We start from the raw sequence: 13,971 nt of genomic DNA, 5'->3' as shown, positions 1-13,971 counted from the left end.
ATCAGCCGCAAACTGTTTCCGAGGGAGACGCGATACTCTACGGTCGAGAAGGAGTGTCTGGCAGTGAAATGGGCACTTGATGCCTTCCGATACTACCTCCTGGGCCGGGAGTTCCTCCTGGAGACAGATCATCGGCCTCTGCAATGGATGAACCGCATGCGGGACTCAAACGCCCGCATTACCCGCTGGTACCTGTCAATGCAGCCGTATCGGTTCACAATCCGGCACATCCCTGGGCGGAGCAATGCCACTGCTGACTACCTCTCCCGCCTGCCGGCGTGAGACCTGAGGTGGGGGGGGGTGTGACGGTCACGGAGCGACCGCACAGAGAAGCCCTCCAGGCTGATTGAAAACACACACACACACACACACACACACACACACACACACTCTTATACCAGGACGTTAGCAGCCGCGCTCTTGCATGCAGCGGTTGCCGCAGGCGAGTGCGGAGCAGCTGCGGTGCGCATCTGCAGAAGAGGAGACGCACAGGATTTTTAAAGTTATGGTGGACAGTCACGGTGCTCACCAGTAAACCGGTAAACATGGATTACCGGTTGCGCCGGAGGGGTTGTTGTGGTCCGTAGTCTGGCCGCGTCTGTCCGGCAGCGAAAAGGAGCCGTCCAGAAACGTGAACATTTATTTGGTTCCGGGCCTAATTGGCTTAGTCCACAGTCGTTATGACCATGGGGATGACAGAGGTGGGTCCTGATCAAACCCCCTCTGTTATGTGTCCTTTTTCATGGGCAAGAGAGTGGACTGTTTTGTATTTATTTTGTAAATCTGTCTCTTTTTGATATCTAAGAACATGTACTTTGGTTTAGAGTCTGTCTTGTTATTTATGTGTTAATTACTTGTTATATATTCCCCCTTAAGTGTAAATGGTGCTGGCCACCTGCTATATGTTTGTGCGTCCAGTCTATGTCGGTTGTCTTTGAGGATGTTGTGTGATAGCACTGTGACTCTCGGAGTATTTAGTCAATGAGCGGATTTGGAGTTTCGCTATATTTTTGCTGACTTTTGATTTATTTTTGTTCCTTTTTAATTTTATTGATTTATTTGAATTTTGCACATGGACACTTAATGCTTGATTTTTTTTATCCCTCAAGCCTTAATAAACCCTTTTGTCCATATTTTCACTCTGCCTCTGATTTTTCCGGGCCAAACCCACACCCACTCAATAGCGCACCCTCGGCTACCATCACAATGTGTTTAAGTTTATAATCACTTTAAAATTAAAATGATTTTTGTATCCTCAGATTAAGCCTTTTATATCTACTTTAGGGAAGGACCACCATCTTGTGCTGCCATGTTTCTACAGCAGCCCGGATGGACGCCTACAAACACAACAAATCATTTCTGGTATAAATGTGCTACCATAGTTTACTTCCTTTTTTTTTACTTTAACCTGTATTACTGATGAAACCAAAGATAAAGAGGGTCGGGGATAAGACTAGAAAAGATCCTTATTATACACCCTGAGGAACATTATTATAACGTTGTTTTCTCATGTTCAACACTGTAATGTTGCTATTTAATTAGAGGGATTTCTGGGTTTGGTTTCTGATGAACTCGACTTAACTCAACTTTTCACATGTGTGTATGAGAACCAGTTCTTTTAGAATTGATTTTAAGGATATTTTACTCACATACAAAGCTCTTTATAAATAATAAATAATAAATAATAAAGCAGCGTCTCACTTCTTGGAATTTTAATACCCTATCACCCAGCGAGAACCTTCGTTTTGCTGATGCTGTATTTTTTTAGCAGCTGCCAAATTTGCCCACAAAACCAGTGGAGAAACTGCTTTAAGCTTCTATGCACCAAAACATGTATTTCAGTGGGACAGGATATCTGAATATAAAAGAAATGTAATTTTTCCCGGATGTTTTTCCCCATTTTACTTGGAGATCATTTAAAAATACTTTTTTAGCCCTGTGTTCAATGTTTTTGTAACATTTATTCATCATTCCCCCCCCCGCACTTTCCTTTTTATATTGTTATTTTATCAAATTACGCATGTTGTCTTTTATTCACTCATTTATTTATTATTTTTTCCCCACACTTCCTTTCTATATTGCCAGGAGCTGCAGTTTCTGTATAAAAAGGTGCCATATAATAAAAATGAGTATCAGTAATATTAGTGATAAGTTAGGAGTGGAGAGGGTGTGAGCAGGTGACAGAGAAGAGACAGAGTGACATCTCTGTGTACAGTATATGTGATCACTGATATGCTGCATTACTCTACAATGTTTTCCTCCACTCCCTCCCTCGCTCTGCTCTGTCTCTCTGTAAGCAGTAATCTGTAGACACGCTCACTGTCTTACATCTTTCTGCCCTGCCACAGCACATCTCTCTCTCTCTCTCTCGCTCTCTCCCTCCCCCTCTCTCTCCCTCCTCTCTCTCTCTCTTCCTCTCAGCTTCACTTTCTCCCCAGTAAGGATGACATCCCTGAATTTGATGAAGCAGCGCAGCGCACATTCTGGCTGGTTGCTTCGGAGGGAAACCCCACATGAACGCTTTTACTGGACGAGGAGGTGCCGCATGTGAAGAAGACCAAGTAGAGGACCTGTCAGCTGTAGCAGTCTCTCTGTAAGTGCATCACTCTTTTACTTAGTGCTTAAATATAAAAAATAAGGGGCTGAGGGTGATGACTTAAAACTGTATCTCTGCTCAACAGCTACAGTGCTTTGTTATTTCCCCAGTGAGCATGTGTGTGTGTGTGTGTGGGTGTTGGGGGGGTGGGGATAATAACATTATTTGTGTGAGCTTACTATGAGTGCACTTGATACTGATTATAGCTGTTATTGCTGTGTCACAGCGTGGTTTTGTGTTTTTCTAAATGTTTTTGTTTTTGTTTTTCACGTAAATCACATTGAGTTTTTCTTTGTGATGAAATGTGCCCTATAAATAAAGTTGCCTTGCCTTGCCTTGCCGCCTCAGCATGGTTGGACCGCTGCCTAATAATGAACAGATTCTCTCGCACCTCAGCTGAGGATTCACACAGTGATGGTAGCAGTGAGCTTATGCAGCAGCTGTATCCTGTCTGTCAGGGGGTTGAGCGCTATTCTTCGGTCACGACACTGAAATACCGTCTTTGTTTGCACATCTCTCTTCACTGGCGTGCGTACAGCAGCACACACTCATGCAGATGGCTATCACTCCCTGTTGTGGTGTTCTTAATGACAGCACGGCATATGTGTCGTTCATCTGTGCCGATACTATGTCAGAAGTTCATCAGAAAGGTGTGTGACACAAGGGTTTCCCCCAGTGAACTCGACTCACTTTGAATTTCAAGCAGGAAAAGGTGTGACGGTCGTTGGGGGATGAGATTCAGTGCAGCCAGGAACACGGGGGACATTACAAAGTGCTTGGGAAAAAGTATGAGAAACTGAAGACGAATGGATCTCTATGGTAACAGCAGCTTGAGAGGAGACGAGAGGAGAGGAGAGGAGAGGAGAGGAGAGCTGATTTATTTATTCAGCTTGAGTACAAATTAGAGGAATGACAGGACGTCTTGGACAAAACACCACAGAATGTTAATGTAGAAAGTCAATTTAAGACGTAGATAGATGGACAGGTTAATAATAATAAATACCGTACACAGTACCGTGCAGTGATTGCATAATGCAAATCATGTGTAATGTGGAACATGTTTTGCAGAGTGCAATGACATAAAAACCAAGTAAATACAAGTTTTTAAAAAAAAGAATACACTATAATATATTTATTTATTTATATATTCCACCCGCTTTCAAATTCAGCTTTATTTTGTGAGCGATCCTCGCCAGTTAGGATTTTTCCAGCCTTCTGTAACTGGTTTTAAAGGCCCAGTCTGTGACATTTATATTGGCAGAAGTTAAAAAACCTGTCCGTAATTGTACAAGTTAGTTGTTTGTGTGCCTTGTAAGTGTTTTCTGGTGTAAGTGTTCGTTAAAGGCCTCACCATTAGATGTCGCTAACACTGGACTCACATGTTTGCATTGTGTTAATACAGCTTTTATTTTGTGGGAAAATGGCCTGTGCAGTCATATCTGCTGGTGTTTATGTTAATCTGCAGTTACCTTTTTGTGGAGGCAGGCCGGAGTGAAGGGGGATGATACGGGGGGAATGCAGAGCAGATCTGTCGGTGCTGATGTGAGTTGCGATGCTCTCAAGTGTCATTTTCCCGAGAGCCTCTTTCAGAAGCCCACACTGATCCTCTTTGTCATTTGTGTTTGTGATGTAATGACGGACTGGGTTTTTGAAGCACTAGCTCGCTCTCGCTCTCGCTCTCGCTCGCTCTCCTGAGTGCTCAGCACACTTTACTAGATTGTAATATCCAGTCAACTCAACCACCATAAATGGCATTCACATACTCACAGGTGTTTGCCACGGTGACAAGAAAAAAAAGTTTTTAGTGGCAGATTTAATCAAACCTGTCAGTCCCCATGCAGCAGCTTTGTGATTGGAGCATGGCGGTACTACAGTGGCCTTTTGCATACCAGAAGTAACTGTTGTTGTTGTTGTTGTTTACTAAGCTTCCTCTCACCTCTCACTAAAAATCCCATGTGTGAAATGTGACGTCATAAATGTGCCGCACACAAAACAATTTGTTTTACTAAGGTCCCTCATTCAAACATAATGGTGAGAGAACCATTTGAAGTCACTAATAAAATTAAATAATGATTGCCAGATGAAGAAGAATGTTTTTCGGAGTCATTTTAAACCCCAATTAAAGGGGTTCTGCCAAGGAACCCTCCTTAATGTTCCACAATGGACCTTTAACTTTCCTTGACCCTTCAGGCCTGTGGTGTGAAGCAGTAAACTATTGACCTGGAGATTGTATTTGGATCAGAGAACCACTCAATTACCAATTGATTGTAGACAATGAGCATAAATGTGTGTTTGTACATGTAGAGAGGACGAGGGGCAGGGTCTGTGGCACTACACTGATGCAACGCGTCTGTTACTCACTGCTGCCTACAGTCTCCTGGTCACCCTACAGACTGAACGTAGAGCAACACTATGACTGGGATGCAACCTCTCTCCACTGTCCTCCTCTTCAACAACACTGACTCACAGTCCAGCACACTGTATTCAGCCCACGAGAAATCATTATTCTATTGGGTTGGAGGCCAATGCTCCTCTCCTGTTGTTGATGGGTTTTCATAGTGTTTGTGTACCGTTTCTGATTTGAAGGACTGTAATTATACTGCAAAGCTAAATAAATGTGTTGGTCTTCTGGACAAGGGTTTGTAATTGTTTACCAAACACAGACCGGCTCGAAAGTGTCTTTCTCGTATTTGTAATGAGGATTTTAAAAAGTATAGTTATTATAGTCATTGTTTTTTAGGGAGCTGCATAGTATGTTAGCTCAGTTATGGTCATCATGGTCAGTTAGTCCTACAGTCTGAGAGGAAGACCGTCAGATCTGAGTCCCCATCTGCTGCCTCATGCTGGAAAGGCACAGTGTAACACCAGCTTCATCACTGGCTGGTTGTGCTAAAGTTTTCCACATTGTTCAGTAGTAATAGTGGTTGCAGTAGTAGTAGTGTCACTGTTTATTCACTCACATGGATAAAAACAGTTACAAGCAGCAGTGACTGAATTGGCACAGACAGAAGCAAAGAGTGTAAACGTGCCTGTCCTACATTATCCTCCCAAAAATATGGCCCCCTCCCTACACCAACACACTTACATATGTGGACATGCACACACTTTAAATCAACGTACTGTATATCCCTCAAAGCACATTTGCACCATTCCATTGTGTAACTCCAACAGTAGAAATATATCTTTGTTTTATATCTTAGGGGAGCCCGTGGCCAAGTGGAAAGGGAACTTGGGTTGTAACCAGAGGGTCGGTGGTTCAAATCCCCACCTGGCCGAAAGGGCTGGGGTACCCAACCCCCATTGCTCCCTGGGCGCTACTCAGTGTGGCAGCCTACTGCTCCTAATTCTAGGATGGGTCAAATGCAGAGAAATAATTTCCCTAAGGGGATTATTACAGTATCTAAAAAAAATTTAAAGGTGACATCGAATGCTTGTATAGCACATATATGTTAGTTATGGAGGTCTACTTACATATATTAACTTGTTTTCACGGTTAAAATCCTCCTAATCGCTGCAAACGAGCCGATCAAAATATCTCCTCACTGACGCTCTCGTCAGCCACGCTGTTTCAGACCAAAACCACACCCCCAGAACATGGACTGTGTTGTGATTGGCCAGCCAACGTGAGCTTTCCCACTGTCCTGTGATTGGCCAGGTACCTGGAAGTGACGTAATTGGTAGGCCAGCTCTCAGATACACAGCTCCCCCTCTGGCACGGTGGATGCTCTGCATCTCAGCAGCTACAACGAGAGTAGTTCTTCTTCTTCTGCGGTTGAATGTACGCAACCGGATGTGCCCGGAGGCGCTACGGTGGTGAGAGGAGTGGTGAGGTTTTCTGATGACATCATCAGCATAGGGAAGTGCCGATCCGCTTCGCAGAGCCCAGGAAAACAATAAAACCCTATTTTCTCAGCAGTGGCTGAACCGTTTGTTCTGAAACTTTAGGGTTTCATAAACGATGTCATGACGCAGATACACACACAAACGCAGCGTTAATTGGAGCTTCCGGTCTATGTCGCCTTTAAAATTGAAAGACTATTCAATAATAGACTTAGTTGGGATGCATTTTAAAAGCGAGAATTCCTGTCATGAGAAGAAATGATTAGAGCGCCTTGATTTGTTCTTCTGCTGTGATCAAACCTGACAAAGGTCAACGCAGTTTTTCCTGTAACTCTCATTGCAACTATTATAAAAACAGGAACTTTTTAAACATCTCGTGGATATGTTGCCGTGACACTGATATCACTTGCTCAGAGGCTGAGGATCAGTAGGTGTTAGGGAAAAGCTCACGCCGTCATCCTTCATCATAAGCCACCTGCTCCTGCATCATATGCTGCCACTCAGACTAAAATACCAGTTATGATGCAGCTCGAACACAGTCTGTGCGGCCTGCATAATGATTGCATCAGTATCATGATAATGTTTATTTTTGCTTCTTTTTTTTTGGATCGTTCTGAATGCCATCCTGTCCCGCTGAGCACAGGTCAACAGATGATATAACTAAAGAGATGAAATAAAAAAAGGACAATTCACATGAACGCAGTCATGCACCACAGAGAAGACAGAGCCTTTTTCCAGCTTTCCACATGGTAGTTGAGCTTGAGTCGAGCATCTCACTGTAGGGAGGAGTGGGAGGTGAGCCTCTGCTTTTAATAGACATTCTCCCTCTGTCGCTCATCCTTATGCCTCCCTCCCCATCACAAAAACTGCCAAATATATCCAGTGGTGGTAAAAGAGGCTGTTGTGTGAACACGAGGAAGATATTTATAGCCTCTGCTAAGCTATGATGTATTACATATTTGGTCAGCAGCAGTATGGATGTAGCGTGGTGGTTTACTCACTCCACACAACAGGCTACAGTTGCTGTGCACTGTACCGTCATATAGACAGAATATGTGGAATGCGATGATGATGATGATGATTAGGCTGAGCAATCAATCACTTTCATATCAAAACAGCAATTTGTAACATTGCAATTAGCCAATTGTTGAAATGAACAGTTCTAGTTGTGATTGTGTATGCACATACATGTACATATTTAAGTTGTCGTCCTTGCATTAGTATAAGAGCTTTGATCTTCACCATCTCCATCCTGTGTTCTGTAATAGACTGATTGATTAAAGCAGCTGTTTGGATGCTGTTCTTATTCGGCTTCTGTTTGGTCCTCATGAACAGAAACGCTGTAACATTGATTGCATGCTGCTTCCTTCTGAAAACTGGCTCTGTCAAGCAATACTATCAGACCTCACAGAGGGAGCGTGTGTGTGTATGCAGCAGCGCCACAGCGGCGGGTGGGGTTATTTTGGGCAGTAGAAGTCACCTCTGAAACTTCCTGTCACACTTTACTAGCGTGCTATGACGATTGCCTACGTCTGTCTTAACAAAGCCAGCTAACTTCATGCTGTGCTGAGACGCTGAGGCTTAATGAGGAACTCATTCTACAATGGTTTGAATGTAACTGACCTTTGGTTATACTTTAAAGGCTTATATTAGGACCATTGTGACACTTTGCCTGTGAAATGTTTTTAATGGGGTCACATTTGCTTGATGAGCTACGAGCATTAATATGTATATTTTTGATTGCATGAATAATAATTGCGATCTGCTATCCTTGCTTACTTGTCTTATCATGAAATGACGGTCTTTGATTAGGATGAGTGCCAGACATGGATTGCAAATGAGTAGAAATACTCATCCGTGCAGTAGGATTATAAAAGTGTATACATTCAGTGAATAAAGTGTGAAATGTGATCTTTTTCTCTCGTCTCCTGTATCTTCCTGCAGATTAGAGACTGGATCCGTCGACTGTCCAGATAAGACCAGACTCATTTGGAAGAAAAACACTCATTTAAAACGCGACAGAGCCAGAATTGCCGAACACATGTCACAGGTATCACTCTTCTCACGTGTGTTTCCTGAGACATTCGGCCATCTGTTGTCAGTTTGCTTTCACACTACAAGTGTGTGTGTGTGTGTGAGTGTGTATACTTGTATTTGTTACCTCTTTAGGACCTTATCTGGCATAAACACCAGTCAGGACCAGTAGTCCTCATGGAGACCAAAAGCTGGTCCTCATTTCTGAGGAACTGGGTAAATTTAGGACTAAGATTTGAATTGTGGTTAGGCATTAAATAATAAATAATGAATAGCTGCACAAACTTGTGCGTGTTTGTGTATTTTCCGCGCGTCATGAAGCTGGACAGGAACTGTGCTGAAACTTTTCCATCCATCAAGATGTTCCACGATTGTAAACTATGTAACAAGAGAGTGGGTTATTTTGATCTTTGATCGGATTAGTCTGAACAATGAGTTATGAACAGAGTGGTATGAACAGAGAAAATACGCGAAGCATTTTTCATCCTCCGTATGATTCATCATTCACATCCTTTGTGATGTGAAACTGCCCTATGTGGCTTTAACATCTCCATGAGACTGATTATGGATGAATGATAATGAATGACGCTGTTGAACTGTTCCACTGCTGCTCCGCTGTTTAAAAAACTTTATACTTTATATTTATTATAGGTAAAATTATAGGAACATTTAGCTATTGTACATCAAAACTATAGAATCAGATGCATGTAATATTGTAATAATAGTCATAGTCACTATTATGAAGTAAGGTTAGATTCAACCTACTAGTTTGTGAGCATGTGTCTGCAGTCTGACTGCATGTGTGTCCTTACACACTAAGTGCCGTGATTGTGTTGTGTCTCTGCTTTAAAATGCTCTACAGGCGGTCTAATGCCGTAATGGTATATCTAATTATATCATCAATCACTGCCAGTGATGTGTGCCTCCAGACAAGTGCAGCTCTGTAGAATTACACACTCACGTGTCGTTGTGGATGCAGAGGAACACACAGATACACTCTGAAGAGAGGCTGTAATTAAGTATGTATCTACTTAGATCTGTGGTATTTGTTCATTAAACGTGTTCTTGGCGTTTTTGCGTGATTGTCTCTAGGTTGAGCAGGAGATCTCACTTGTGCAGAGGAAAATGTCGGACCTCGAGTCAGTGCTGCAGCAGAAGGATATAGAGCTGAAGGCCTCAGAGACCCAGAGGACAATCCTGGAACAGGACCTGGCCACCTATATCACAGAATGCAGTGTGAGTAGCCCCTTTAGTTTACACATGGTTGTTTGTGTGGGTTCATTCATTCATTTATCCTCCACATGAGGTCCGCCTTATGTCAATATGTGACATGGGGGACTGTGGAAGGAAACGAGATCCAAACCGGTGACCTTCTTGCTGTGAGATGAGATGATATTATGCTTTATTAATTCCACAATAGGGAAATGTACAGTGTCACAGCAGCGAATAATACATATAGATTATTAACATTATAAAAGTAGAGTAGGCTATACATTATGTGACCAGAATATTTACAGTATGAGCTTGATATTTACCGTGTAAAGCAGGATTGCACACGGATGAGTAACATGTTACGTGTGGATCTACTGAGAGCCGTGTAACCTTGTAACAGCAGCAGGAAGGAAAGTTTCTGCCCCTTCTTGTCATTTCACGAGGCAACAACGCGAGCCACTGCACTACAGTGTCCCATTATTGCCACGACCATCTCAGTACTGTCGCGGACCCGTGACTGTATCAAAAGACAGGTCTTCTGTGCAGAAACTGTTCAAGTTTGTTTCCGTCCCAGTGGAGCAGAGCCGAGGGAAGCGAGAGCTCCAGAGACCATTGTCCCACGTGTGCCCATCATCCTTCGCACTCCGCTCACTGCCTTTACAGAGCTAGTACAGCAGAGGAGAACATTGCAATGATGTCGCGTCTTTTATAACATTCAATTGGAAACTCATCATTTCAACATCTGCCAGATTGACAGAAGGCATTACAAACCGCAAAAATTGGAATCAGCATCGACCATATTCAGTTTCATGACAGTGTTTTGCAAAAGACGACTATGTTGAGTGGCATTAATTCTTATTTGCTGACAAGCTGAACATGTTTTCTGTGTTTGCTGGTTGCAGAGTCTGAAGCGCAGCTTGGAACAGGCCCGTATGGAAGTGTCACAGGAGGATGACAAAGCGCTGCAGCTCCTCCATGACATCCGAGAACAGAGCAACAAGCTCCAAGAAATTAAAGAGCAGGTAGGAAGGCGGCCTGGCTGTTGTGTTGTTGTTGTCACTGTGTCGAGATGCTGTTTACTCCGACAAGGGGTGGAATCAAAACTGAACGAAAAAGGCAAACAACGATCAACTGTCTAACAATGTAGTTATTTTATAGTTTCAGTGAAGTTCTGTTTTTCATATTTTTCTCTCGATGGTTTGTTTGAAATGGAAATATTTACTGTGTCGGGCACTGTGTGTATGGAATACACTACATAAGACAGGAATGTCAAATTCTTTGACACTGAATACACTGAAAAATGGGCAATTAAAAGTCTTCCATAGTGACAGTTGGACCAGGTCATATCATTAAGGCCGAGTTAGTGTGGAGATAAGTGTTAATTAGACAGGAATGTGCTGCCTGCACTCTATAGTAGTGCAGTCAGTATATCATTAACACATGGACAGCAATGCCTACTATAGCAGAACCTTATTACCAATCAAATGACCATTGACACCTTTTTAATCCTGAAACATTTTTGCCATTTGAGACATTTATTTAACATATGGTGAATTATTATAACATCACACAATTTGTAATTCTCTGTTTAAAGTCCCCTTTTATACCCATTGTGTGGGGGAAAAGGCAGCATAGCTTCACATGCACGTCTTAATTAGTCAAATCAAATGCGATGAGTGTGTGACAGGCATGGGTGTTTGTGCATGTGCTTTCATTCCCTGCATGTGTGGCAGCATCACATGACTCCATGGTGCCAGCTGTGAGAATTAAGCTGTTCCAAGACTGACAGTTTACAGATCAACAGCATGAAGAATCAACCCGCTGGCAATGTGCACCATTTTTTTTTCCTTTAAAAGGTAACAGAAAAGCAGCCTATTTTTCCTCAGCCTACACTAGCTCTGGTTACCAAGCAGTGAATACATTGTGCAACGGTTGCTATGGTGATGAGAGCCATATACCTACAAGTGAAGAGTGCACTGATGCAGTGGGCAGGCTGTCGTGATAAGGTGCTAGGGCCGGAGCTTGTGGTGTTTGAGAGACGGAATTTTTGACAATCAGTGGATAAACTGTCCAAAACATGAACTTAAGAAAGTTTTACTGTAGACTACGTTCAGATTGCACGATAGGTTGTTCAAATCGGAGTAAAATCTGATGTGTTGCAGATCAGAAATGACAGTGTACTGCATCTGAACGTGACTGAGCTCTCAACAACATAAAATGTGCTATTTGTAAGGGCCACTCTGTATTTAGTAGATAAGAGAAGATGCCACGCAACTGGGGTAGGATGAAGACAACAGCACTCAGCACATAAAGGCAATGATATATATGTGAAAATCAAATATGAATCACTTCATCCCGAAATGTGAATAAGGTTTTGATTGTTGGATCTTCTGAAATGTACTTGCACTACCTCGGGGATCCTTCAGGATGAGCCCAACAATGTCCTGTACACTCAGAGTCGTCATCATTTGTGTTCACACCAACAGAAATCCCATCCGTGTGTAACTGCATACATGGCGGGAAAGGGAGATGTGATCACATGTGGTCACTGGAGAAGCATTCAGGACACTTGTCAATGCCAGGTGTGAACAGTCGTTGACAGGTGTCTTGCACACACAATGGCTCATATGTGCAGTGCATATAGCCACTGTGGACTTTCATATCTTCCTTATGGGACATTGTTACACGTCGACAAATTTGTTAGTTATGTTTGTTTTTGGGAGTCACGTTTTTGTCATTTCCTGTTTTATTTTGGTGAGGGTTTAGGGTTTCCTGTTGGTCTGCACTTCGTCTACCTTGTCCTATAGTCTTGAGTGTTTGCACCTGATTGTCATCACCTGAGTTACGATCCAAGTTGATCTAGTTTACGTTTTCCGGTTATAGCTTTGTTTTTTTCGCCTTTTCTCTTGCCTTTGGCATTCTTTTGTTTACGTATCTGACTCAGTCTCGTGCCTATTGGATCCAAGCTCCGTTGTACGAAACCCTGACAGACATTTGGGCGTGAATACAATTACAAACACGATGAGTGGGAACGAGTGTCTGTGTGATGCTCGAGTGACAAAAATGTAAAAATGCTGCGGTTTATATTCACTGCTGCTAAAAAGGTCATCCAGTTTCCCCCTTTTCCAGTGACAAATACAGAATATCACATCTGTTGGTGAGGGTAGTGTAGTGTGAGTGTAACTGACACATGACAAACTCAGGCAGTGTCATGGTTAGTCATTGTTCTCTGCCATTGGACAGTGTATTAGTGCTTTATTGTGTGTTGCTTGTGTTTATGTATGCTGTGATATATGCTGTCAAGTAGGATGCTGTAGTTCTTTTTGTGGCATGGACCCAAAAAGAACTACATTCAGTCATCTTAACTGTAGTTGTACTGAACACTGTAACTGCAAATACTTCAAACTAACAGCTTTCATATACCTGTTATATATTAGACAATTATTAAAACCAAACAGAAAGTACAATCTGTGTCTATAATTTTTAAGAGGGTAGCTTATGTAATTTATCTGGCCTCTGTTCCCAGCGGTGCCTTTCAGCAGGTTATTTGTGCCAGTTAAATCCAGTATTTCATCTTGAAAAGCATCTGTCTCCCACGCACTGTCATATGACTGCAGTGTTTATCATTTTCATGCAGAAGCCGTGCAGTGTTGGATCAACAAACAGCCGAGTTTGTGGATGGATACACTTTCAGAAAAAAAGCAATCTGTGCAGAAGCTATTAGAGCCTGAAAACACACGGGAAGAGGCAAAGAAAAAACCTCAATCAGACATTTCAACACAGTAAGATCAGTAGATGGAAGTTTTCATGATTAGGTGGCTGCTTGTCCAACAAGCACTGGGCGTTTAGAGCTAATGGACCATGTTCAATATCCTTGAGTTTTCTACATTTTTCTATCAATCTTCCTTTTTGTGTGGTCCAGCCAGTTAGTGGGTGGACAATCTGCATCCACGTCTGCATTACGCTGATTGCTTCTCCCTGTCTGGCTCCAGACCGCGTGCCTGTGAGCACTCCACTCCTCCACCTTTATCGCTCAGCACGCTTGAAATGAAAGTAACAAAGTCGAATTTGACCTTTTAACATGCATGTAAATGCACTGTATATCATCATAACGTGAAACCTTGTGAAAGGTTCCCTTTTTCAGGAGATTCTGAAGTTGGCCAAAACAGTGTCCTCGCCAGACATTTGATTGCGGAGAGCAATCAAATTGCTGACTCGACTGGGTTCACCCAGGCTAATAAAGCACAAGATGCTGCCCCCTGTCTGCTGACCACGGGACACTTTTATTT

At 42.7% G+C, this 13,971-nt stretch overlaps 1 protein-coding gene across 4 annotated transcripts in view; it reads left to right on the top strand.

The window, feature by feature from the left end:
* Positions 1 to 2,320: 2,320 nt before the first annotated feature.
* LOC131464387 (citron Rho-interacting kinase) overlaps positions 2,321 to 13,971 on the top strand; it is a 45,966-nt gene continuing 34,315 nt past the window's right edge. For 3 of the 4 annotated variants that reach the window (XM_058636834.1, XM_058636835.1, XM_058636833.1), the window contains exons 1-4: positions 2,321 to 2,593; positions 8,381 to 8,486; positions 9,563 to 9,706; positions 10,585 to 10,704. In XM_058636834.1, coding sequence (XP_058492817.1) covers positions 2,514 to 2,593; positions 8,381 to 8,486; positions 9,563 to 9,706; positions 10,585 to 10,704 — 450 coding nt within the window. In that variant the 5' untranslated portion in view covers positions 2,321 to 2,513. The remainder of the gene's footprint in view (positions 2,594 to 8,380; positions 8,487 to 9,562; positions 9,707 to 10,584; positions 10,705 to 13,971) is intronic. The other variant, XM_058636836.1, reaches the window with a different exon arrangement.

This window comes from Solea solea, chromosome 8 (assembly GCF_958295425.1).
Source record: "Solea solea chromosome 8, fSolSol10.1, whole genome shotgun sequence".
Lineage (NCBI taxonomy): Eukaryota > Metazoa > Chordata > Actinopteri > Pleuronectiformes > Soleidae > Solea > Solea solea.
Note: the sequence above shows the minus strand (reverse complement) of the source record. Positions and strands in the feature narration are given on the sequence as shown.